Source organism: Bos taurus, chromosome 3, assembly GCF_002263795.3.
Source record: "Bos taurus isolate L1 Dominette 01449 registration number 42190680 breed Hereford chromosome 3, ARS-UCD2.0, whole genome shotgun sequence".
In the NCBI taxonomy this organism is placed as follows: domain Eukaryota; kingdom Metazoa; phylum Chordata; class Mammalia; order Artiodactyla; family Bovidae; genus Bos; species Bos taurus.
Window position 1 is genome coordinate 92,777,289 of NC_037330.1, and position 26,370 is coordinate 92,803,658.

General features: G+C 45.1%; 1 protein-coding gene across 1 annotated transcript; it reads right to left on the reverse strand.

The window, feature by feature from the left end:
- Positions 1–3,294: 3,294 nt before the first annotated feature.
- DMRTB1 (DMRT like family B with proline rich C-terminal 1) lies at positions 3,295–11,179 on the reverse strand. The gene is made up of 4 exons (XM_024989838.2): positions 10,500–11,179; positions 8,675–8,880; positions 5,471–5,654; positions 3,295–4,211 (listed from the first exon to the last, which is right to left on the reverse strand). The coding sequence occupies exons 1-4, from the start codon at positions 11,083–11,085 to the stop codon at positions 4,078–4,080; spliced, it is 1,110 nt and encodes a 369-aa protein (XP_024845606.1). The 5' UTR covers positions 11,086–11,179; the 3' UTR covers positions 3,295–4,077.
- Positions 11,180–26,370: the final 15,191 nt, after the last annotated feature.

The window sequence follows — 26,370 nt, forward strand, 5'->3', positions numbered from 1 at the left end:
ACTGAGTGACTGAACTGAACTGAACTGGTGCCCAGGGATGTATGCTGCCCTCTGCATGCCCTAGGCCTTTTATAAGCTGTGTGACTTTGGTCAAATCATTATTTGTCTCTATGCCTCATTTTCCTTTATAAGATAGGAAATGAAACCATACCTCTTCCCTGGGTCATTGCAAGGATTAAATAAGGGGAGGGGTGCGGTGTTTGGAACACAGTAGGGTTTCAGTGAAGGCTGACTCCCTGTTCTTCTGCCCACTCTGTGATGCCAGAGCAGAGCACATGTGCAAAGTTGAATGAGTGGCCAGAGGCAGGGCAACTTAACCCTCCATCTAATAATGCACAAACTGGCCCTGAAATTCTGCCACCAGCCCTGGATAACTCCAGTCCTAACCAATGCTGAGCCCATGCTGGGAGTGGGGACACAGAGACAAATGAAACCTTGTCACTGTCCCCCAGAAAGCTCAGGGCTTGTGAGAGGGACACCTATTCAGTGGGATTAGTGTGACAGCGGGCAGCCGAGGGCCTGGGCAGGTTCCACAGGCTGAGACCCTGGAGGAGGGGTCGCCTGGACTAAGTCTGAAAGGGATAAGTAAAAGATGAGTGGGGAAAACTGGAAAGAGTCTACGAAGAAGGCTCAGCATGAGCCAAGGCACAGAAAAGAGAGAAAGAGTGGAAAGATTGAGGGCAGGTGGAGAAGGGGAAGACAGAGGATGAGATGGTTGGATCTCATGGTGCTTGTAGCTACTGTATGAAGACAAAGATAGTAGAGCATCTATTTGACCAGCAGGGTGGTGCAGAGGTGATAACTGAGAGGTTGATGATCACAGTCCAGTCTAGAGACTCATTGTTTTGATTTCCCAGAGAGATCCCAGGTCTCTGGGGAGCGCATCAAGCCTATTCCTCCAGCCGCGCTTGCAGAAGCGCAGCGATGGACGCTCCTGCTCCTGCGGAGGTTGGTCGCTAAGCAACAGGCCCCGCCCCTGCGGAGGTCTGGCCTCCACGCGCCCTCTATAGGCGGCTCCCTGCCGGTGCACCCGGCTTCATGAAATGCTGCCAGCTGCCTTCCACCCTGTTCTCCCAACTCATAACCAAGTCTTGGTCACTTAGATTGAGCAATGCTGTCCCTGGCCGACGGTCTCTCTGCTTCCAGTCTTTTTCTACATGGGCCTGGATGACTCCACCCCCTACAGGAACTAGCTAGGCTGGGCCAGCCAGTGGAGAAGCTGGAGAGGTGGGCAGACAGGCTGTGCTGAGAATGTTGATCTTCAGAGCGGTAGGGAGCTGTGTAAGATATGTGAGCAGGGCAGCAACATAAGCAGATCTGGTGTTTAAATGCTCATGTTGAAGCTGCTGGAGGACTGCCTGGAGGAGCAGGGCACTCAGGGATCATGGATTAAATTGACTGGAAAGGCTACAGGGAGCAGGGGTCCACAGAGCCCACCAGGGCTCTGTAAGTAACTATGGTGAGAGTCATACAGGAAAGGACAGTCAGGCTCTCAGCACTTGGGGTTCACTTAAAGGGAAGGGAGTCTGGCAAGGCCCCACCCTACGCTATGGTTGGTCTTTTCACCCCAACGGGCACTCTCAAGGCTGCAGTAAAAGATGCTGACTGGTCTCTGAGATTCATCAGTTCACAGGCCTACAGAACTGAGCAACCCTCCCCTTCCAGGAGTCCTGTGGACATGGATTCCTACAGGACAAAGGGGACACTGCTGTTCTCCACAGGACGGAGCTTCCCACCTCATCCCACACACCCCCCCCACTCCCACCCCCACCACTCCAGGCTCATTAAGCATGGTCTGGAATGCTGTGAAGTCCATGTGATCACAGACTGGCCTCATGCTTACATGTGTTGATCAGAAATGGGAAAACAGCTTTACAGATGAATGAAGTTTGGTTGAAAAACCTTTCAAAGCACGGGCTCTAAGATAAAGGAGAATGATGAAAAATTATGGTCACTGATCCAGCCCCATCTGGCCATACCCTCAGAAGGTCAGGGTCCAGTGAGGGCAGGGTGAATGAGGCCAAGTGGAATCAGAAGCTGTGTCTTCTCCCATGCTCCTGGGATTCCTGAGGCCCTGTGGACCCAGGGGCAGGACCTGCAGTGGGATGGCTGATAACTTCAGCCTCAAAGCCAGGCTAGTCCAAAATCACTGCATTCTCAGGTCCAGACTAAGACCAGTGCTGACACCTGCAGGCCTCAGTATGCCAGGTTCTGCTCTGCTGAAACACTGTGTGTAAAGCAGGAACTGAAAAGTTCCTATGACTGTATCTGCTCCAATACCTTCCAACAGGGCAGGCCCAGGCCCTCAACCCCCTAGTCACCACACTGATGTGGAGAGGACAGTTAGATTGTCACTTCTCAGTGTTCTTCCCGCCATCTATCCTAAGATGCTGGGCCCACAGGCAAGGCAGGCCGCCGCTCAGCCTATTCTCCTGGGTGCCAGTCCTTTCCAGACAAAACAGAACACTGTCCCTCACCCTCGAATCCTTCACTCCAGGTCTCTTACCCTTTCTCACCCTGCTGCTGGGGGTGCCTACCTTAATCTAACTCATTCTTCCCTTGAAGACGCGGTCAAAACCCAAACTTCTCCAGAAGGCTTTCTCTGACCCTTTCCCCCACCCACAGCCCCTCTACCTCTCTCTGTCCCATCGCAATCCCACTATCTATTGTCCGATTTGCCACACCAGATTCCATGCTTCTCATGGGCAGAGCTGAGTGCCAGGCTCTGAGTCCAGCAGAGATGCAGGATGTGTTTTAAATGACAGAGAAAGTGAAAACAAGGGAAGAGAACCAGGACTCTAAAACAACAAAATGGGATCAAGTTCTGGTTTTTTAAAACCATGTCACTCTGCAGGGACCATGCAAGGAGCTGGGGAAGAGAAACTAGAGAAAATCTTTACATTTCATGTGTCTGCATCAGATTTTCTTAAAAGGTCTCTACTGCTTAAAATAGTACCAGGGAGGTGGGAGGGAGGCTCAAGAGGGAGGGACATACGTATACCTACGGCTGATCAACGTTGATGCACAGCAGAAACAACACAATATTGTAATTATCCTGCAATTAAAAATAAATTAAAAAATTTTAAAACCATAGAAAAAGAATAACAACAACAATACCGATAGTAAAAAACCTACCAGCCTTGCCCAAGCCTCTCAGTTGATAACTGAGATAAAGGGAAAGTCTTGCCTAAGTGCATAGAAAGAGCAGGCTGACAGGCCAGGAATCCCAGCCACCGCCTCCCCTTCCCGAGGCTGCATTCCACAGAGAGTTAAAGAAAGCATACACCTTCCACAAGGATTTCCACTGTTCATTTTATTTCAAATGTCAACTGTCCCCAGAGAAGAAACTGATGCCACAGGTAATCTGGAAGCACCATCCTATTCTCTGAGAACTGCATGAGAACTTACAAAAAGCTTAGTTTCTAAAGCTAGCAATCATTTTAAAAACATGAAATAGTCAAACTTTATTAGTTTTTTTTTTTTTTTAACCAGAAATGATGCCATAATGGCTTAAACTTCATGGGGAAAAAGTGAAGCAACCTCAGAGGCTAAAATGCTTATATTTGATAGTAAAGTCCCTAGAGAAGGGGCCCAGGCTGACCCTGGGGGGACAGAGCAGTAAGAAAGGATGTAGCAGAACCTGTCTAGCACCCTGGTCCTGGCTGCTCCTGCTATCCACTTGGATGTGCTGGACGCCTGATGTCTGTGCTGCCTCCTGCTGGGGACCAGACAGAGGCGGCAGAAGCAGAGGCTAAGGAGGACAGTGCCTCAGTCCTGGAGCAGGACCTGAGGAAATCAAAGGCCGCCTCTAGGGGTGAATCTGATTAACAGCAATCAACACAGAGCCGGCTAAATTCATTCCGAAATGTGAGCTCCCGCCAGTCTCCCACATCTCAGAGCTCTGGCCGCGCCCTGGTGACTTCATCCTCTGAGTTCCTTTTCAAGGCCCCGTGTCTCAGGCTTGAGAGAACCTTAGCAACCACACTCCATCCTCCTATCTTGAAATGGGAATCAACTGCCATCTTGCGCTTATCACTATCATTCCTCCCTACATATCACTGAATAGACACAAGAAAATCATTGCTGCAAGCGCCGCCCCCCCCGCCCCCCACCAAGGCCCCACGCTGCCGGCCTGAGGGCCTGGGCCTTGTTGGACTCCTCCTGGGACGATGGCTGGCTGGGCTCACTCGGCCCCTCCACATCCTGGTCATCTGTGAAGGACAGAGAAGAGGGGCTGGACTGAGAAAGAGGGGAAATCACCTGTTTTCACACAAAAGTTTTCTACAAGGCATCATCATCATTTCCAGTCCCTATGGAGAATTAGTTATTCCCATTCCTACTTTTAATTTGCTAGGAGTCAGGAGACTGGGATTCTAGCCCTGGCCAGAGGATATAGACTCAAGTTCAGACTCCAGCTCTGCTTGTCACAAGCTGGGTGGCAGGAAGCGAGCTACTCCCAGCTCTGAGCCTCAGCGTCTCCTTCTGTCCATTAGATGGTGCCTACCATGCAGCATCATGGTTGGCATGGGGATTAGGGACAACAGTGAGAATGATCTTTTACCAATGCCTTCATCATTGTAGGTTTTGTTTAATCCTCAGGATGGCCTCATGAAGGAAGGGACCCTTAATTAGTTTGCTCTTTCAGGTACTGAAACTGAAGCACCAAGGAGTGAATGAACTTGCCCGAGGTCACACCGTGGGCAAGTGCTGGAGCCAGGACTTATTATACCCAGGCTGTGCGGCACCAGGGCCATCGTACTTCAAGTCACACTGTACCACTTCCCCAGTTAACAGATCTAGGCATCGGACATACAACAGGCCTCGGTTTCTTTTCTTAAGGAGCCTCAGGGGAGGACTGAAAGGGGGAAAAAAAATCCTAGAACTTTTAAAGCTTCAACGGCCCTCAAAAGAAAACCCTCACAGTAACCCTGTGACAGGGCCCACTTTACAGGTGAGAAGACTGAGGCCCAGAGGAGGGTGTGAGTGCCCAAGATCACCCGGTGCACCAGTGACCGAGGTGTGAAGGCCAGAGTGGCCTGAGCAAGCCCCAGACAGGCTCAGCACATGCTATTTCCCCAGCCAGAGAGGCCTGGCACCTCTGGTCTTTTGGCACCACATGCGTGCCATTCTCCACGTCTTTGCCCACAGGAACTGTTAAGGTGAGGAAATCAGCATTGAAGCTGGAGCCAGACAGAGACTTCTGCTGAAATCCGAGCTGCGCCATGTACATATGTGAGACCCTCTCGGGGTTCTAGCACAGTTTCCTCACCTGAGAATGGGGACTCACCTCCCCTAGATGCTCATGTATGGAATTTAGAGAGGGGTGCCAGGAAGGAGTTTCCCCAGGGCCCAGGACATTGAAAATCCTGTTCTCCATTTCCCTTCCCTCCACGTCCACTTCATAATAGGACCCCTGTCCTCCAGAGTCCTCCTGTGTCCCTCGGCAGCTGGAAGATGGGGCCTCACTCACCGGTGTTCTCCTTGTCCGTGTCAGACAGGATGGTCAGCGAGAAGGTTGCTGAAGGCGGCGGGGGCAGCGGCGGCAGGAGGACCTGGAGCGCAGAGAGGAAGCCGGGTGGGAGGAACTGAGGCTGCGGCGCTTGCCCCAGCGGCGGGCAGTAGCTCGGCTGGAAGTCTCCCACGGGTTCCGCCACCTGCGAGGCACACACAGCAGACGGTCAGAGGGCAGAGGGCGAGCCAGGGGGCCGATCCCACACTCACGCCCCTGAATGGGGGCTCCCTGTGGCGGCGATTCATCTCTGCAGCCCCGACAGTGGAGCACAGGATACTCAGAACAGGGTGTTCAGCAAACACCTGCCAGCTGATCGAAGGGGAGGAGGAGCACAAACACAACACAGAGAAGCCTGGGGAGCAACAGCATGTCTACAGCCTCATTCTATCCTTGCGACCCTAGGAGGGAGGGTCTATTAACCTTCCTCACCGTAGTGACAAAAACCACCATCAGTGAGACGAAGGTACAGGCCCAGGCCAGAGCTGGGGAGCGGCAGAGGCAGAACAGAATCCCAAGTCGGCCTGACTCCTCTGCTCTGCACTGGAGAAGGGTCTGAAAGCATCCACCTCTTTGGGGTCCCGCCTCTGGCACATGGGATACTTAAGACTCCAGCATCACTGGCCTGTGGGCTCCCCATTCTAACCAGACAGTGCAGTGCAGCTGTTTCTGAGGCAAGGGGAGCTAGGTGACCTCAGGAAAAGGGGCTTCAGCCCTTCTGTGTTTATGTTCCTTCTTCAGAAGGTGAAAGCTAACCCCATACCACAGGACCCCAAGATGTCGGGAAGAACGGGATGTGGAAGGGTGATGACCACACAGCTCAGAGCTTAACTGAGAAGGACATGAATGTAATAGAAAATCATAAATTTCAGGGGTAAGTCTTATTATTTACTCTTCCATCCAGGTACTCCAGAGCAGCACTTCACAGGCTGTGTGCCAAAGAAATCCCGTGTCCCACAAGATATTTTTAAGTGCTCTTAGAAGTGTTCTTTGTCCAGGGAGTTTGAGAAGCCCTGAAAACTGCCCCCACATCGATGACTTACACATGAGCCTATTAAATCTGCTTACATTAAGCCAGCACGTCCTAACTTAATTTGACCACAAGGCAGGGAAGACAGCCCACTTTTGAGCACCCACCATGTCACAGACCAGACACTTTATATGCATCCATACCTTACGGCTAGAATCTATCAACAGCCTGAGGATATAAAACTCTTACCCCCGTGCTAAAGACTAAGAACCTGAGCAAGGTCCTCAGAGGTTCGGTGACATGCCCAGGCCATGTGGAGAGTAAGCAGCAAAGGTAGGATTGGTCTCTAGGTCTGTCTGATTCCAGGCCTGTGCTCTTTTGTGGGAAGAGAAAAGAGGGAGCACAGAAGCAGCAGGTGGGACAGGACAGGGAGAGAAGGCGGCTCAGGGAGTATTTGGGAGGCTGGGCAGGGGCAGCGGGACAAGGATGAAGCAACTCATAGGCTCTTGGGTTTGAAACAGCTTCACAAATGAATGGGTGATCCCCTATCCAGACGTGAAGGGGGTAGGAAGGGGGATTATTAGTCTTTAATTCCAAGCTGCTCAGCCAAGTCTCTCCCTGGATCACAGCTCCTGCCTGGGGCTAGTGGTGGCAGCTCAGGCCCAGATAAACCAACTGAGATCACACTCCTAACAAAGGCCGTCTGGCAGGCCTGTCAATCAGAGCCCTGCCCTGGACGCCAGGCCCCAGGCTTCTGTGCGAGCAGACGGTGGGTGTGTGCTCCATTTGGCCAAGACCCCTCTCTTTGTGTGGAGGCTAGAGATGCTGTGTTCTCCCTGGGCTGCAATGGGGTGGCCAGCACCCCACCCTCAATTTCAGGCAGGGCAGCGGGATGGTGAGAGTCAGGGTCATGTTTGTTCTAGACCTCTGTCCTGACTCTGTCACTGACCAGTTGAGTAATCTGAATCCCAGTCCCTTGCTCCCCACTTTCGTGACCCTGGACAAATCTGTTACTCCTCTGAGCGTTTTTCCTCTGCTCTACAAAGAGGAAATAACATGTACCTCGAGGGCTTACATAAGGGCCAGTAGGCACCCTGCAAATTATCAAGACCAGTGGTGTTCAAACTTTTCCCCCTTGAATGAATGGAAAATGATTTCTGAATAAAACTTTAGAATATCTGGATCAGAGGAGATGCTGCTGCAGAGAAGCAGGAGCAGTGCATGACTTCAGTACATTAACGCCAAGCTTTGGTCCCTTCTCTTACTTTCCACATTAGACCAAAGCAGCCTGCTCTCTACTCATTCTTCTCTACCCTCCACCCAAGGCAGCATCTCTGTAACACATGGGGTTGGGCTTGTAGCTAAGGAAGAAAGTAAAAGTAACAGCAGTCTACACCTCCCTGAACGTGAGCTGCATCTCAGTCAACTCCCTCACAGGTCCAGCCTTATGGGCCAAAGTCAGGACTGGTCACCCAGGCCTCTCGCTATTCTGCAGTTCTGATGGCCCTCTGGGGTTGCCAAAAGGGAGAAGGATGGAAGGAGCTGGCAACCAATGCTGCAAAAGCTGGTCACCTGACCCACATCTCACATGACTCATATATCCAGAGCTTCCAGAACTCAAAACTCTAGGCTCAAAGAGCACACCAGTTAGTAACTGGTCACTGACCTTATAAAATGATTAAATTTCACCCATTTTTTTCCAACAAATATCTCCTAAGGTGACCAGTGTTTGGGGGAAGTCCCCATATTTTTCATGACTAAGCTTAAGTGCCCTATCCTCTTGAAAGCCCTCTGCCATCTCAAGTGGGTCATACTTTTGCAGCCATACTTTGTGGCTCCAGGAAAGTGCTATTTCCTATCTGGTACCTAGTATTGACTGGCATTCCATGGATCAAGGCTGGTGGTCACTCAGGTTCCCGTGTGGCTGTTCCCCAGGTTTATCTGAGATGTGTCTGCATTCCTTTTTGCCTGAGCTCCCAGAGTCTCTTACCCACGCCACAGCCCAGGCCAACTTGTTCACACGTGCATTCCCAGAGGTGCACAGCACACAAGGTCAATGCTGTATCCTTCCACCCACTGCCCATGTCCTGGTACAGAGTGAGCACAGTGGCTGGCTGCCTGGGAGAAAGTCTGTTAAAGCAGCCAGGGCAGCTGAAATAGGGAGGAACTTCGAAAATATCAGGAATGGGACTCACCAAGCCTCCTCCCTGGTAGTGGCTATAGGACAGGTGCTGGAAACTCTGCTGCAGAGGGATCCCCACACTTGGGGATGCATCCTGGTAGCCCAGAGGAAAAGGGCGGCAGGGGTCTGTGCTGGAGCAGCTGGGGTACAGCTTGGGAGGTTCTCTCTCCAGGCACTCAGACCGCACCACAGAATCTGAGTTGATGCTCAGAGGGAGCCCTGAAAAGACATGCAATGAGGGAAGTGTTAAAAATACATGAAGCCAGGAAAAAGGGTACCATGTTGTCTGAAGGTAGCAGTATAAATAAACACTCATATCCATTCACAGACAACTCCCCCATCCATTATGCTTTTGATCCTCCCTGCTTTTTAAACCCTTAACCATGTTCTACTGGCCTCAGCAAAAGTCCTTGGCCCAGCCATGAAGCCCACGCAGGCTGGGTTCCCACCTTCACTCCAGCCTCACTGTCTGGTAACTAGTAGTGCCTTCTTCCTCCTCCACCTCGGGGCCTCTGCAGATGCTGTCCCCTCTGCTTGGAAGGCTTTTTCTCCTAACCCCATTTTGCCTTCTTGAATCCTCAGTATCAGCTCCTGATCTTCCTTCAAACCACAGCTAAACCACTTATTAGAGTTCTCGATATACCAATCTGTGCTGTCCTTTTCTTTCACAAGGACAAGATCCTTGAAGGCAAGGAATCTGACTCACCCTCCTTCACCTTTTCATCACTAGTGCTGGGCACACAGTGCTCAGTCCATGGAACAAAGAAAGGCTCCATATCCATAGAAAGGTATCCTTCTTCTAAAACTGCTTTTCAGATCTGTCTTCCTCATCTAGTTCTCTAGGGACCTGTATTTTCCTAGAACGTCCCAGAAGGCAGAACTGGCCTTCGGAGAGCATCAGGCCAATCCCCTTAGCCTACAGAGGGGAGAGGCTGTCACAAAAGGAGCCTGCCTAATTACCAAGTGAGCTGCCCCTCAGCGTCCTGACTCAGACTTGTGCTCTTTCTACCACATTGCCGTAGAGAAAACCAAGAAAACATGTGTCTGCACCCCAAATGAGCCCCTTTTAAAAAGTCTCAAACCTACATGTGACTTGAAATTATAATAGTGAAAGTTACAATACCTAGGGGACAATGTAATTTATGCATGTGGAGGGAGGAGAGAAAAAACACCAACAACGCCTCAATAGACTTTTCTTGTAGGGAGCAGAAAAGAGGTCTCATTCCCATCCATGCCTGGGAAACAGGTGGGAAGAACGCACATACACACCCATTGGGCCAGAGCACGGCTGAAGAGCAAGCCGTCTAGGGCACAAAAGATGAGGGAGGGGTGGGCGGAGGGACACAGGCGCAGTCATAAGGCGCTGGCCCACCTACGAGGACGTTCTGGGGGAGGAGCCTCCAGCACCAGAAAGGGGTGGGAAGAGGTGCGCAGGCGCAATATGGCCCCTCTCCCGAGATCCTCTCTTTTGGGAGGAGGAGCCTCAGCTAAGCGGCCTGGGGGCCATTTTTTTTTTTTTTTTTTTTTGCGGCCATCTTTTTTTTCCTCCCAAAATGGAAAAGCAGAGACTACAGCTAAATATTTTTAAAAATTACCCCCTCAGAACCACCCATTCCTTTCTCTCCTTTTACCTTCTTGCAAAAAGGCACCAAACCCAAATGCCTACTCAGAAAAAGGTATCCCAAAGCAAGATTCCCTCTAGAAAGCATTTTCCCACCCCCACCCCAAGGGCCCATACCCGCGGCTGGCCTGGGACGCCAGAGTCGGGGAAGCGGGGAGGTGGCAACCTGGAGAGGAACCAACAGCGGGACAAAGGCTCGGGGCCCCGAGAATCTTACCGAAGTTGGTGAACGGCGGGCTGGGCACAGGCCGCGGCGGCCTGAGCAGCTCCAGGCAGCTGGGGTCGCCCCGGCCGGCGGCCTCCGCCGCCAGCTGGGGCTCCAGAGAACTGGCCCTGGCCCTGGCTGCTTGTTCGCTCAGGCCCACGTGGCCGCCGTTGTGGCCGCCCAGAACCAGCTGGAAGGCACTCGGGTTGGGGCTCCGGCCCCGCGGGGGCCTCTCAGGGAAGCAGGTGGCTGCTTGGCCCGAAGGGCCCGGCTGCGCGTCTCCCAAAGGGACAAGCGGAGGCAGCGGGCAGAAGCTTGGGCCTGGGTTGCCAGCCGCGCCCCCGGAGGCCAGCTGGGTTCCCTGTGCGCACAGGGCCACCTCCTGCTCCTCTCCAGAGGCCTGCTTCTTGAGCATCTTTTGTGCAGCCATGATCCTCTGGCGCTCAGTGATCAAGAAGCACTTCTTACAGGTGCACTGCTTCCAGCGGCACTTGCCCGCGTGGCCCTTGACTGGTACCAGGAAGCCGTGGTTCCGGCACCGCGAGCACTTGGGGGTACGAAGCATCTTGCTGGCCTGCTCTGTAAGGTCTGCATTCATAGCACAACCGTCTCCTCTGAAAGCTTCAGGGACAGTGAAACAGAAACATTTTCCCCAAGTCCCCGGTGCTGGGAACTTTGGATACACTTGTAACAAGGCGGTGTTCAGTGCATCCCAGGAGCTGCAGCAAGACCCTTGCATTCTCTCTTTTTTTTTTTTTTTTTTGGTGCAAAATTTGGAAAGGTTCTGTGCCTTGGTTAACAAGATGCAAAGGATTGGGTTGAATAAGTTCTTCAAGTAATGCTATTGCATGTATATCATCTGGGTTAGCTGCAGTGTTAGGTATTTAATTTCCAAACTTTCTCTTCCCGCCGTACGGTATACAGAAGGACGGAAGGTATTTCGTAATTTCAAAAAAAAAAAAAAGGCAGAATGATACTCAAGGATCCACATATTCAAAACTCCAGAGGAACGTAGCTGTTGGTAAACCTGTTGCAGTAGAAAAGGATTCCAAGTGTCAAACCGTGTTTCTTCATACAGAAGCTGCTGCTTCTGCTTAATTTCACTTTTCTCCCCTACAGAGAAGCAACTGTTCACAGTGATGCTTCCAGAATATTCTCAGGAGCTCAGTGCAGTGTGATGGTTGCTCAAGGGTGTGCCTTTAGAGTAATTCCCATTTTTTAAGTCTTGCTGGTATAGGAATGCATCTCTGGAAGTGGCATGTTGCAGTTGATGCCTTCCAAAGAAAAGCATACTTGGAATGATTTAAAGTAAAAGGGACTTAGGACATTTTAGCATGAGCTTGAACCAGTACTTAATTGTGCCATGAATTTAGTTATTCCTGTAAAGCAACCCAAATCTTGGGACACCTGTAAAGCTGCCACAACTTCATAGTTTTCCCAAGACTGCTAAGCTAATTTGTTTTCTTGTTTGATAGAAATTTGTGACACCCTGAGGTCTTTTTTCCCCCCTGCTTAGGTCCCAAAAAGAAAGAAAGAAAGGGAAAAAAAAAAAAAAACTTGTCATCATAGGATTAATCATTACCTTTAAGGGCGTAGTTATGGTTAATACCTGGCTGAAATGTGTGCATTTTTAATTGTCCTTTCTCTGAAGTTTTCTGTTTCTGGTAACAGAATGGTAGAAGTGAGAGCCAAGGCCTGGTGTCCACCTTGAACTTCCTGAGCCTCTGGTTGCAGGTGTGCTTTGCATTTCTCACTAGCTACCTGACAATAGGAAATGGTTGCCATTCTGAGGCTGATTATACACTGGAAAGCTGAAAAGATGTTTGTAAAGTTTTTTTCCTGCTTTGAAGAAATATATTACTCATCTTAAGAGGGCAGAAGTATATGTTTCCTGTACTATTTGACCCTTTAAGAATGTCACTGTTATTTCAATCCGTTTAAAGAGATCTAGGTTTGTCTCTGCTTTGCTCTAACAGCCTGTATCTTAATTTTTGATTTAAAAAATATGGTCCCATAAATGAACACACAGACAAGTTCTTTTTCTGACTCCACTTAATTCAGAATGTCTAATTTTTTCACTGACCTTGTCATTTGAAAATGTTACTTAAAAATCATGGTTTCAATACTACTGTCAAAAAATCTGGGCACAAACTGCATTCTTTCATGATACTGCAAATTATAAGGTCATTTTCTGCATTATCAAATTTAAATTTTAACATCAGGTGCCATCAGCTGATAAGGCCTAAACATGAAAACTACTCTTATTTACATTTCATGCTTGACCACTCAAGATCTCTTCATTTTCCTATTAATGGTTTAAAGGAAAATCCTATTCAAAGACAACCATTTGAATTCATTTATTTTAGCCTTTTTAATGGCAAAATGCTTCCATTTTTACTCATAACTTTGGGGCAAAGTATACCCAAGGTGATGTGAATTTGCATACTGCTTTGAGAATGTTAATAAACAACCATAAATCTTTTAAATCCATAGTCATCTTATAAGATGCAGAAACCCTAGGGTTTATACAGTAAACAAATAAGAGAAAAAGACTAGTTTATTTCTCTCTTCCCCTCAAAGTCTCAATTTATGTAGGTAAATTCCAACAGAGCTTTATTTATTTCATGCTTGGAAATTCAGGCAAATTGATAGGTTTGTTTTATTTGGGTTGATGGCTGATTACTTCTTAGGCTGCTGAATATATACATATATGTGTGTCAAATTTATTTATATTGTTATTTAAAAAGTAATATGTAAAATTGAAAAGCTGGAAGTCAAAGAAGGATGAGGCCATAGTAGACCCCTTCCTTCCCTACACTGAAACATTTGGATGTTTATGTTTAAGAAGTTCTGCATCATCATAAGCAGAAGTTTATAAAAAAGTTACAGTGCTGAGGAATCACCAGTTTGACTAACCACAAAGGGGCTGGTTGATAGTCATATCTGAGTCCCAGCTTTAGATACGGCTGCTTCTTCCACAGAGTCCTGAATTTCCTACCTTCAATAATGGCTCTTCTCTTCAGTTAACATGATTGTAATTGATACTGTTTATTTTAAAGAGTCTTGTATTATGCTGTGCATGGGGGTATCACTTGTAATCATTAAATATTGTGTGCACAGTAATGTTTCCTCACTGGTAGCATGCAAGAGTAAGGAAGGGCTTTTTTGCCTATAGCATCTTCCCCCCAGTAGCTATAACCCAGATATCTCCTGTCTTCTTCAGGCTCTCTCTCATGAGCAATGAAAACGTGACTGAAGATTTTGCAGCGGGTAGAGGGGAGGATTTACATGACATATCTTGTAGCAGGTGCTTTAAAATCCTGTGTTAGTGTTTCTCTTCTCTCAAGATCCTCCTCTGCTGTGCCACACACACTGGAGAGGAAGTGATCTGGTCCCCCTCCACCTTGCCCACCCTCCCCATCCCCATCTCACTACCCAGGCTCTCTAGCTTTTCTCTTCTTGATTTTTGAGAGTTCTGTAATGGCTGTGACTATCTTACTTCCCTTTATATCTAGCACAATATAGACATCCAGTAAATATTTGTTGAATGTACAAATGAATCTTGCCTCCCTCTCCTGCCAATATCAAAGGCATCTCATTTCTCACTGACACAGTAAATTAACTTGGATCCAGCAACTTTATCCAATATCACACAAAACAGAAAGCCCAGAGTGAATAAGATCCAACAGAGATGGTTGGATGGCATCATCAACTCAGTGGACATGAGTTTGAGCAAACTCTGGGAGATAGTGAAGGACAGAGAAGTCTGGCATGCTACAGTCCATGGGGTCCCAACGAGTCAGACGGGGCTGAACAACTGAACAACAACAAGAAGAGTAAATAGGACCACTCTCCCAACAAGCAGAATTTGAGGATCAACTTTGCTTCCTCGAGATTACCTCTTACCCCTGATGGGGAATATAATTAATATATTATATTATATTATGTTATTAACAGTAGTAATGCCAACTAGCACTTACTAAGTGTTTGTATGTGCCAGTAATTATAAACTCCGCTGCTGCTGCTGCTGCTGCTACTAAGTCGCTTCAGTCGTGTCTGACTCTATGCAACTCCATAGACAGCAGCCCACCAGGCCTCTGTCCCTGGGATTCTCCAGGCAAGAAAACTGGAGTGGGGTGCCATTTCCTTCTCCAATGCGTGAAAGTGAAGTTGCTCAGTCATGTCTGACTCTTCGTGACCCCATGGACTGCAGCCTACCAGGCTCCTCCATCCATGGGATTTTCCAGGCAAGAGTGCTGGAGTGGGTTGCCATTTCCTTCTCTGATAAACTCCTCTATGTGTGTTAATTCATATAACCCTCAAATCAACCCTCTAAGGTAGGTACTATTATTCCCTCCCCGCCTCCACCCCACATTTTACACATGATGAAAGCAGTACCTAGAGAAGTTAGGTAACTTGCCCAAGGTTTTCTGCCATCGAGTGGCAGAGCCATGATTCAGAACCAGGAAATCTAGCCTCAGAGTCTATGTTCTTAACCATATATCTACTAACTCAGTATTTCTTCTAAGCAAATGCAGTGCCGTCCCCAAAAAAGCATTGGTGATTAATAGAAATGCTTGTCGTTACATATCCTATTACAGTTGGGGCAAAGGAGGGTAAATAAAGGTGGTAGCAACCTGGGGAAATTTCCTAGGATGCCCTGCTAATTTGCTTTTCTCTGCCCATAGCCAGTATTCATTCAGTGTCAACTATGTGCTAACCATAAGGGACACAGAAGTAAATAAAAACACAGGATCCTTACTTTTAGGCATACATTCTAGCTGGCAAATAGACAGTAAACAAACAATTCCAGATGAAAGCTGAAGAGTGGTGGGTAGGATGCTATGAGTCCTAATGTGGATCAAGAAATCAGGGGAGACTTCCTTGAGGGGCTGATTTCTGAGGTAGTCCTAAAGGATGTGTAGGAATTATCCAGGTGCAGAAGAGGTATATCCCAAACAGAGAGAATATTATGTTTAAGGCTGCAGCATGGCACAGTGAGGGCAGGAGACTGGAAAGAGGAGAGATGGAGAGGTTAAGCAGTAGCCATGTGAAGGGGGTCCTTTAAAGGAAACTGTAGTAGTCACTATTGAAATGGAGCATGACTCTGCAGGGCCCTCCTGGGTACAGAAGCCCTCTGTGTCTCCCTTTTCTTTTAAAGAAAAAAATCTTTAGCCTCCAAGGCCTTCACTGTGTTCCAAAGAACAGATTCAGTCAGTTATTAATTAGGAAAGGGAGGGAATGCAGAAACAAAAGAAAAGCAAGTAGTCAAGAAAAGATAGTTCAGCAATGAAAGATTCTTAGTTCCTTCTCAAGGGATTTTATATATATATATATATATATATATATATATATATATATATATATATAACAATCTGACGTGTATCTTTAAGTTGTTCTGTAGGAACTGAAACAGACCTTCACCCGGGTAGAAGATGGCAACCTCATGCTGAGCAGGAACACTAGATCCAGACTGGTTGGAACCAGAAAGTTAATAAATAAGATTCTGAAACACTACCCTGTCACCTCACCACCAACCAATGAGAGGAAAGCCATCCCCCTGCAACCATCACTTCAAACGTTGCCTTTAAAAGCCCTTCCCTGAAAGCTGTTGGGGAGTTCAGGTGTTTTGACCATGAGCTGCCTATACTCCTTGCTTGGGGCCCTACAAATAAACACTATTTTCCTTCACCAGTAAACTGGCTTTGCTGCACAGCAGGCGAGCAGGCCAAGGTCGGTTATTTATGCAAAGCAATGTTAGTGCTCCTAGTAGTAATAATTCTTCACCTGTGGTGGGTTCTGGGGAGGAGAAATACATACATCATATGCTTTTTAATTAAGTTACCAGAGTTCTTAGCAATATTAAATGTCTAAAGGATTCTACTGATCAAGTAGCATGTAAATAATCCATCGTAAACCCTCTGATTGGAACCTTATGAGAATCTGATGGACTATGTATCACAGTAATGGTGTAACCTTAGTATATAACAACACGCTTCTTTTTTTCCTAGTTTACACAGCAGTTTGCTGATAATTTAACCTAATAAGCTAATATGAAAATATTCCTTTGAGAATAATATCAAGGCATTTGAAGATTCAAAATGCAAACTAGAATTTTATTAGACTCTTCTAGCTAACATATCCCCTTCATGGATCACAGCCTTGTGGCAAAGGGGCTTGCATAACTCAGTGAAGCTATGAGCCACACCATGCAGGACCACCAAGACAGATGGGTCATAGTGAAGTGTTCCGTAAAACGTGGTCCATCAGAAGAGGAAACGGCAACCCACGCTAGTAGTCTTGCCTGGAGAACACCATAAATGGTATATAACCCCATAAATGTGAAATGCCAGGCTGTATGAATCACAAGCTGAAATCAAGAGTGCCAGGAGACATGCAGATATGCAGATGATACCACTCTAATGGCAGAAAGCAAAAGAGGAACTGAAAAGCCTCTTGATGAAGGTGAAAGAGGAGAGTGAAAGAGCTGGCTTGAAACTCAGCATTTAAAAAGCTAAGATCATGGCATCTGGCCCTATCACTTCATGGCAAATTGAAGGGGAAAAAAGTGGAAGCAGTGGCAGATTTTATTTTCTTGGACTCCAAAACCACTGAGGATGGTGACTTCAGCCATGAAATTAAAAGATGCTTGTTCCTTGGGAAGAAAGCTATGACAAACCTAGAGGGCACATTAAAAAGCAGAGACATTGCTTTGCCGACAAAGGTCCATATAGTCAAAGCTATAGTTTTTCCAGTAAGTCGTGTACTGATGTGAGAGTTGGATCATAAAGAAGACTGAGCATTGAAGAATTGATGCTTTCGAACTGTGGTACTGGAGAAGACTCTTTAGGGTCCCTTGGACTGCAAGGAGCAAACTATTCAATCCTAAAGGAAATCAACCCTGCATATTCATTGGAAAGACTGTTGCTGGAGCTGAAGCTCCAATACTTTGGCCACCTGATGCAAAGAGCTGACTCATTGGAAAAGATCCTGATGCTGGTAAAGATTAAAAGCAAAAGGAGAAAGGGGCAGCAGAGGATAAGATGGTTAGATAGTATCACTGACTCAATGGACATGAATTTGAGCAAATTCTGGGAGATAGTAGAGGACAGAGGAGCCTGGTGTGCTCAGTTCATGAGGTCACAAAGAGTCAGACATGACTTAGTGACTGAACAACAACAAAAGCTAACATATTCTATTAGTCAGATAAATACTTCTAATTCTAAAGCATTAATGTTTTGATCCTATGAGAATGGCCCTAAAGGACAGGAGTACATTCAAATTGGTGAAGGTAATGCAGCCAGCATGAGGAAGGGATGTATGAAAGTGGTGTACACCCCATGCCAATGGCAAAACAGCTTGACTTTGAGCTGCTGTTGCAAACCTAGTCTTCAGAAGCAGAAGGTGGACTGAGCAGACAAATCTTTTAGAGCTGTCCAATATAACTGAACTGAACTGAATATAAATATAATGTGAGATATACAGGTAATTTTCTGGTAGCTACATTTAAAAAAGTAAAAAAAAAAAACACATTAAAAATAACATTAACTCAATACATCAAAAACATTATTTCAATATATAATCTACAAAAATTATAGAGATATTTATATTCTCTTTTTAATACTATGTCTTTGAAATAGGATGTGTATTTTGTACTTTGAGCACATCTTAATTTGGACTAGCCACAGTCCAAGTTCTTGATAGCTACATGGGGTCAAAGCTATGGTACTAGACAGTTTGGGTTTAATCCATGCTTGAAGAGCCTGACGCCATGCAAAGGCTGAGTCTTCTAGTTGGAGGTGGCCTTGGGTAAGTCAGAGATACTACTTCTTTCTCCTCATTCTCCATTGCCTCACCCCCTTTCCTCTTCCTTGACATCATGTTATGCATGCTAACCATCGGCCAGACACTGGACACTGTGCTGGATATTCATTATCTCATTAATCCTGCAAGAATCAGAGATCTTACTTGATAGAGTAAATGAAATAACTAAGTGATGTTAGTATAGTGCAGTGATTAAGATATAGACTTGGAGGCCATTCATACATGTTTCAGAGAAGGTAGTGGCACCCCACTCCAGTACTCTTGCTGGAAAATGCCATGAACGGAGGAGCCTGGTAGGCTGCAATCCATGGGGTAGCAAAGAGTCGGACATGACTGAGTGACTTCACTTTCACGCATTGGAGAAGGAAATGGCAACCCACTCCAGTGTTCTTGCCTGGGGAATCCCAGGGATGGGGGAGCCTGGTGGGCTGCCGTCTATGGGGTCTCACAGAGTCGGACACGACTGAAGCGATGCAGCAGCTGCAGCAGCAGAAGCAAACATGTTCCTGACACTTCCTGTATACCTTGGGTAAGAAATTTCTTAATTTCTCTAAGCTTCAGTTTGTAATTTGTCAAATGAACAAAATAAAAGTACCTCCCTTAAAAATGTTGTGTGGTTTAAATGAGACCACATTTTGCATTGCCTGCGAAGTTTTAGGTATTCATTAAATCATTTTTTTTTTTGTTTGGTCCTTTTCATTCCTTTTTTTTTTTTAATGCTTTTTAATGTGTAAATTATTTTTTAAATTTATTTTTAAGTGGAGGATAATTGCTTTACAATGTTTTGTTGGTTTCTGCCTTATAACAATGTGAATCAGCCATAAGTATACATAAATCCTTGTGAGCCTCCCTCCCACCCCCCACCCCACCCCTCTAGGTCATCACAGAGCACCAGGCTGAGCTCCCTGTACCATACATCAACTTTCACTAGCTCTCTGTTTTACATAGGGCAATGTATATATTTTAATACTACTCTCTCAAATCATCCCATCCTCTCCTTCCCCCACTGTGTCCACAAGTTCTCTACGTCTGTGTCTCTATTCTTGTACTGCAAATAGGTTCATCAATACAATTTTTCTAGATTCCATATATGCATTTTTATTTCATATTTTTTCTTTCTGACTTACTTCATCATTAAATCTTAATATCACTAAATGGGAAAAACATGGGACACTTTGGAATTTACAGCGATTACACAAATATTATTACTACTGCTACTACTGCTGAGGTGCCAAGCAGTTAAATGACAGCCAAGGTAACGCAGCTAAATAGGTAGTGATCAGGTTCTCAACCCAATTTGCCTATCTCTGGGGCAGTATTTCTTGCCATCTGTTTACAGTTATAACATGGGCTACATTTGTACTGATGCTGTACATAAAATGAAAAGGTTCTTTGAAAGATAAATTCCTGATATTTGCTTGCCATTCTCACAGAAATAGAATACAGGGGGAAATTCTGGATGTGTTCTTGTTTTTTGGATAAACAGGAATTACTGTTCTAAGAAACTAGACAAGGAATATACATAAAGGAAGATTAAGTCTTTCTTTGCTTTGTTCTTTTTTTCTCTTTTTAAAAATTGAAGTATAGTTGATTTACAATGTCATATTAGTTTCTAGTGTTTCCTTTGTTTCTTTTTACTCTGATTTTACTAGGAAACCATGCATCTGTTGGCATTCATTCATGCATGTTGTGTTAAACCAAATTTGCATTTTAACAAAGGACAGAGATATTAAAACTACTAGCCCCTTTAAATGCTGTATTTATAGGGACATGTCGTCTTTTAAGACAAAAGATTTCCCAAAATTTATGGAAATTTGATAGTACTATCAAAACTACATGTAATCAGTTATATATACCATGAAAATTTCTCTGCATGTAAAAATACTTTTCCCCATCAAACTAGCAAGTAAAAACAAAACAAGTATTAGTACTATTGGGTCTAACTCAGCTACCAATGCCCCTGTGAGCATGCCCTCTCTGCTCAGATGTTGTACTTCTCATCTGCTCCATAGCATTGTTTGTTCTGGTCTTTATCTACACAACCTCTTCAGCTGCTGTTTGATTGCATCTCCTTTCTCTTGCTCCTTTGTCTTCCATTGCTGCTGCTTTGTGCCTCATCTGTTTAAGCGTCCTAGGAGATATGACTCAGCCAGGGACCCAGGGTTGGGAGGAACAGCCCTGTCTAGGATAGTACTAGTCCAGGGCCATGACTGGCCACCGGTGTGTGCCCCACCTGGAACAACTTTGCCAAAGAAAAGCTCACTCAATCCCACTTCAATCTTGCAATACCTATATGAGTCCTAGTTACTTATTGTTCTACTTTCTGAAGAAAAACTGAGGACTGGGACTAGATGTCTAGATGTGTCAGTTCTAGTTTGTGCTTTGCACAAACCAAAAACAAGAAAAGGATGAAGATTTGTTATGAACAATTTTCATCCAAACATATAGGGATTATTACCTCCTACAACACTTTCTTTAAACATGGTTAGACTTACTTGGTTTAATGAGTTTGGAGATTATTGCTTTTTCCCCTTAACTCACCAGATAAATCAGAAATATTTATTTTAAGAGAAGTTTAAAGAACTTTGTAATTCCCAATCTGTCAGAGTTTTACAAATAACTCTCAGTTAAATGCCTGTCATTGTTTCCAATCTGGTCAAGGAAAAAAGGGGAAAAAGTATACAATTCATCAGAATAATTAGTTGATTGGGGTTAAATAATTGTAAGAATAAACATTTGACCCCCTGGCATGTCACAAACCTCCTGGAGTGAGAAGGATTATAAATTAAATGTACAAGATTTAAAATGGTCCAGATACACCCTGAACATTATTGCAGGCATGTGGGACGAATTTAGATAAGTTAAAACCAAGTGTGGATTTAGAGCTTGGCTGCCTTTGATCAGTGGTTTACTAAACTTCCTTGCTTTGTGTGAGGATGGAGGGATGCAGAGAAGCGGGTAGAAAGAGAGGAGTAGTGGCAACAGTGCCCCCTACTGTCCAGTGGCCACCCCTTCCTTGAATCAGGGATTTTTAGAGACATGGTACCCCAGGGGATAATGAAACCTTCTTAAGTATATGGACGGAGAAGGCAATGGCACCCCACTCCAGTACTCATGCCTGGAAAATCCCATGGATGGAGGAGCCTGGTAGGCTGCTGTCCATGGGGTCGCTAAGAGTCAGACACAACTGAGCGACTTCACTTTCACTTTTCACTTTCATGCATTGGAGAAGGACATGGCAACCCACTCCAGTGTTCTTGCCTGGAAAACCCCAGGGACGGGGGAGCCTGGTGGGCTGCCGTCTATGGGGTCTCAGAGAGTCAGACACGACTGAAGCGACTTAGCGGCAATAAGTATATGAAAGTCAGGAAGGAAAGACCTAACATTCATTAAGGGCCTATAACATTGCAAGCACTGTGCTATCATTTAATTTAATAATAATATGAAGTTCATTACAAATTCAGAAAAGAATAGAATGAAGTTTATAGATACAGAAACTAAGATTCAAGAAAGATAACTTTTACAAGATTCATAGCTAGAAGTAGAATGAGCCAGGATTTGGGCCCAGGACTGCCTGGCTCCAAGGCCAGTGATTCTTATACCGGAGCACACTGGCAGTGGCTGGAAGCCACAGGCACAACTTAGACTCCTCTAAGACAGTGACCAACTGTCCTGATTTGCATGGGACTGAGAGGGTTCTGGGGACACTGGGCTTTGAGTGCTGCAACCAGGAAAGTCTGGGACAAACTGGGGTGAGTTGGTAGCCCTAGCTAGAGTTCAACTGAATAAGGCCCTAGGCTGGAAGAATCAATTTGGAAGAGGAGAAAGGCTGCCCAGTTTTCTGGTCCTCTCTGTGGCCCAACCTGCTGAGCCACAGGAGAGCAGTCTCTGTCCTATTTGTTTTATGGCTTCACGCATCCTGGGGCATTGTCAAAGGAGTTCACATTTCTGCCACTTAGGATTTCTTCAGTTCCGGTCCTAAACCATCTAAATCAGTTGGAATTCATTATAGTTAAATGAGTAAATCATCCACTCAAGTGGAAGGGAAAGAGCAGAGTCCGTGACTTCACAGAAACATGGATTCTGAGAGGATCAAGGAGAACCAGAAAAGCAGGGGGGAGTAACAGAATCGACATTCATGGGGTGCTCATTAATTCACAAGGTGCTGGGCTAGTTGTTTTGTGTGTATTATCTCTTATAACAACTCTAAAAGGTTATAATTAGTCCTAATTATAGATATTTAAAATAAATAAAGAAGTGGAGCTCAGAAAAGGGCTAAATAACTTGTTTAAGTTCACATAGCTAGAAAAAAAGTTTAACTCAGAATTTATTTCTGCCCAAAGCATGTGACTTTTCCCCTTATACATGTCTTACGCATAGTAGTGCTTAATAAAGGACTTCCCTGGTGGCTCAGACAGTAAAGTGTCTGTCTACAATGCGGGAGACCCGGGTTCGATCCCTGGGTTGGGAAGATCTGCTGGAGAAGGAAATGGCAATCCACTCCAGTACTATTGCCTGGAAAATCCCATGGACAGAGGAGCCTGGTAGGGGTCGCAAAGAGTCCCCCCATGTCCATAGGGTCACAAAGAGTCGGACACAACTGAGCGACTTCACTTACTTATTACTTAGTGCTTAATAAACATTCAATTGCCCTTCCCATTCAGTTCCTAAGAACTTAATGTGTTCATTTCAGTGTCCTTCATGTGCTTTTTTTAAAAAATGACATACCCAAACTATATTCTCGAAATGTTTAAGATGGATATAGAGATTCATGATGGGGGATGAAGTTACCTGCTTAAGTTCACCATATGTGTTAAAGCTAAGAAAATGATTCAAGCAGCTACTCCGGTTCACTCTCACTGATAATTGAGTTGGCCAACACCCACAGAGACTGGGTATGACACTGAACCATGACCTGATACATAAACAAAGGAAGCAGTGTTCTTACAGTCTTGTCTGAAGTATTTTCTATAGTTTTTAAAAATGGCAATTCATCAGTCCAGATTAAATACAAATGAATATCTGGCAAACTACTTAAAACAGTAATTACAACAAAGAAGGTGGGCTAATAAAGGAGAGTTTTCTGGCATACATTCTTTGCCCCTGATTCTGAAAAATGACATGAAGTAAAAGAGGAAAGTGGAAAGACATACATAAAGACATGGACACAGGGGTAAGGACATCATGCTCAGATATATATTTGTGCGATTAGAGTAGAGAAACCATCAATGGACCTAAGTATTTATGGCCAAAAATCAAATACCCTATACGCAAGTTAAAATATCATGAGAAATGTCATGAGTGAGCAAATATGATGTAGAATTCAAAGGATGTTTGCCACATACCTGAACAGAGTTCTGTAGCAAAGAGAAATAGGCTATCGACTTTTGAGTAGACTATAGTGTCTGCCCTGGTGGCTCAGGTGGTAAAGAATCTGCCTGCAATGCAGGAAACCTGGGTTCAATCCCTGGGTTGGGAAGATCCCCTGGAGAAGGGAATGGCTCCACTCCAATATTCTTGCCTGGAGAATTCCATGGACAGAGGAGCCTGGCATGCTACAGTCCATGGGGTCACAAAGAGTTGTAAATGACTGAGCAACTTTCACTTTCACTTTCTTCACTCTATCTGCCACTTACATCTGTAAAATGGGAAGAATATCTTGTAAGGATTAGAGATATTTAAATCACTTGGCAAAGAGCAGGTATTCAAGAAGTGTTTCCTGTTTTATATGGGCACTCTGTGATTCTGTTTTAGAGCTTATGAGAATTCTGTTTGGGGACAATGTGGGTCATTAGCTCTGCTTTGATATGTTAATTCAGAATGTGCCCTGACACATAATAGAACCTATGTAAAAATCTGTTGGATGAATGAATACATTTTAACTTTTTTAAAGTATAACAAATAAGAGAACATAAAAGTCTACATCTGGCCCTGTGGAAAGACCTACTGTTCCACTCAAGTTAGCAGGGAGAACACAGCAAAAGTGTAATAATGATTTCAAGACAGAAATGTTGGCCTGGACTACAAAAGGACCTAGGAGATGGACTTCACAGTGGTTGTATGCTCTATAATGTCGAAATGGTTTTACAGTCTACTTCCAGTTGTTTCTGACTTTATGGCTTAGATATTGAACTGAGAATTGTCTAAGCAAATTCTGGCCCTGAGGATTTCTAGACTGGTTTCTTCAACTTGTACATTTTCTTTCACAGTATTTTAATGGTAAAGAAAAAGTATCTCATACAAATGAGATAAATTGATTTGACCTCAGCTTTCATAAAGTAACTGGTGACCTGTGTTGCTGCTGCTGCTGCTGCTGCATCGATTCAGTCGTGTCCGACTCTGTGCGATCCCATAGATGGCAGCCCACCAGGCTCCCCCGTCCCTGGGATTTTCCAGGCAAGAACACTGGAGTGGGGTGCCATTGCCTTCTCTGGGTGACCTGTGTTACACGTTAGCAAAACATACAAGTTGTACCTTTAGGAAATGGAGGCCTAAGTAAATGGTAGCTGCTATTATTACTCTGGTCCTCTTTACCCCTTGTTTTCTCTAGACTTCATTTTTTTTTATAGAATCCAGCATTTCCCAAAATTGGCTCCGTGGTAGACTACATCTGTGCAATGTGAATAGGAGTAATATAAAAAAGGTGTTCTAAGATCCAGTAAGATTAGAGAACACTAAGTTAACGAAGCAAAATTCTTACTATGGAACTTCTCTTTAATAAGGAAATCTCCAGGAAGAAGCGCTAGTGTTCCTTAACCTTTTATTCATTACTGGCCTTTCTTCCCCATGATCCTTTTTGGACTGTTTTCCTCTAATGGCCTTTTTCTATCTCCCTGACCCTCCCTGAGCTCCTCTCCTAACCTGGAAATTAAATAACAAGGAATATAATTTTGTTTGGTAGAGTTGAGTTTTGGAAGGTCACAAACCACTGTACTAAGATTTTTTGGCCTCTAAGATCCAATTTTCACCTCCTGGGGGATGATATTACCTCAATTGAGAATGAATACTCTAGTATGAAATGTCCCTCAAGCTTGTTGGACCACTGACCTTTTTCAAGTGGACCAGTATTCCCAGGAACAGATTTGGGAAGCCCTGATATCATCATCATGGGATATTTTAATGCTTCATTGTTCTCTATGATTTGAGGAGAGAGTCCTCTCTTTAATACTGAAATTCCTGGTGTTAAAAGATACATTGAGGCATGTTAAATATTTTAAAGAGTTTATGTGAGCAAAAGTGGATTCTAATCAGCATCATTTGGCAATACCAAACAGGAAGTAGTTAGAAGTGTTCCAATGACAGTAGCTAGGGGAAAGAATTTTACAGAGATTCTGAAGCAAAGCAAGGAAATTATTTGATTGGTTATAACTTAAGAATTTGCTTTATTTGAAAAGTCAAAACCAATCACAAATAGCCTAGTTGGTTGGTTTCATTATATAAGTTGCCAAGGCATTAAAGCCCTCTCAGTCTAATGTGTGCATGTGTGCTAAGTTGCTTCAAGTCGCGTCCGACTCTTTGAGGTCCTATGGACTGTAGCCCCAGGCTCCTCTGTCCATGGGATTCTCCAGGCAAGTAATCAGGAGTGGGTTGCCATTCCCTTCTCCAGGGCATCTTCCTGACCCAGGGATAGAACCCACATCTCTTATGTCTGTCTCCTGCATTGGCAGGCGGGTTCTTTACCACTAGGCCACCTGGGAAGCCCCTCAGCCTAATAGCCTTGTTTAATTAACACTGGTATAAGACTACAATAAGGAACGGAATTCAATAAGACTTCTTGATTGAGAAGTCTTGTATTTGTCTTTGCTTTCCCTAGTTTGTGGTTAGAATTTTATACCAGCCAATTTTTTAAAATTATGGTATATAACATGTAACAAAGTCTGAGCCTGGTGGGCGGCAGTCCATGGGGTGGTAAAGAGTCAGACACGACTTAGCAACTGAGCACATAACATGTAAAGTATATAATGAACATTAATTGCCAGTATGCAACTTGATGAATTTCCAGAGTTCTATACACATGCATTCAGTTTAGGATATAAGTATTGAATTCTAATCAAAGATC

Bases quoted from the DNA above. Each gene is read 5' to 3' on its own strand.
- DMRTB1 (XM_024989838.2), bottom strand. From the start codon at position 11,085: ATGAATGCAGACCTTACAGAGCAGGCCAGCAAGATGCTTCGTACCCCC. The intron at 8,881-10,499 runs GTAAGATTCTCG...ATGTCTTTTCAG, and splicing joins CCCGCCGTTCACCAACTTCG to GGCTCCCTCTGAGCATCAAC. The intron at 5,655-8,674 runs GTGAGTCCCATT...TGTGCCTCGCAG, and splicing joins ACTACCAGGGAGGAGGCTTG to GTGGCGGAACCCGTGGGAGA.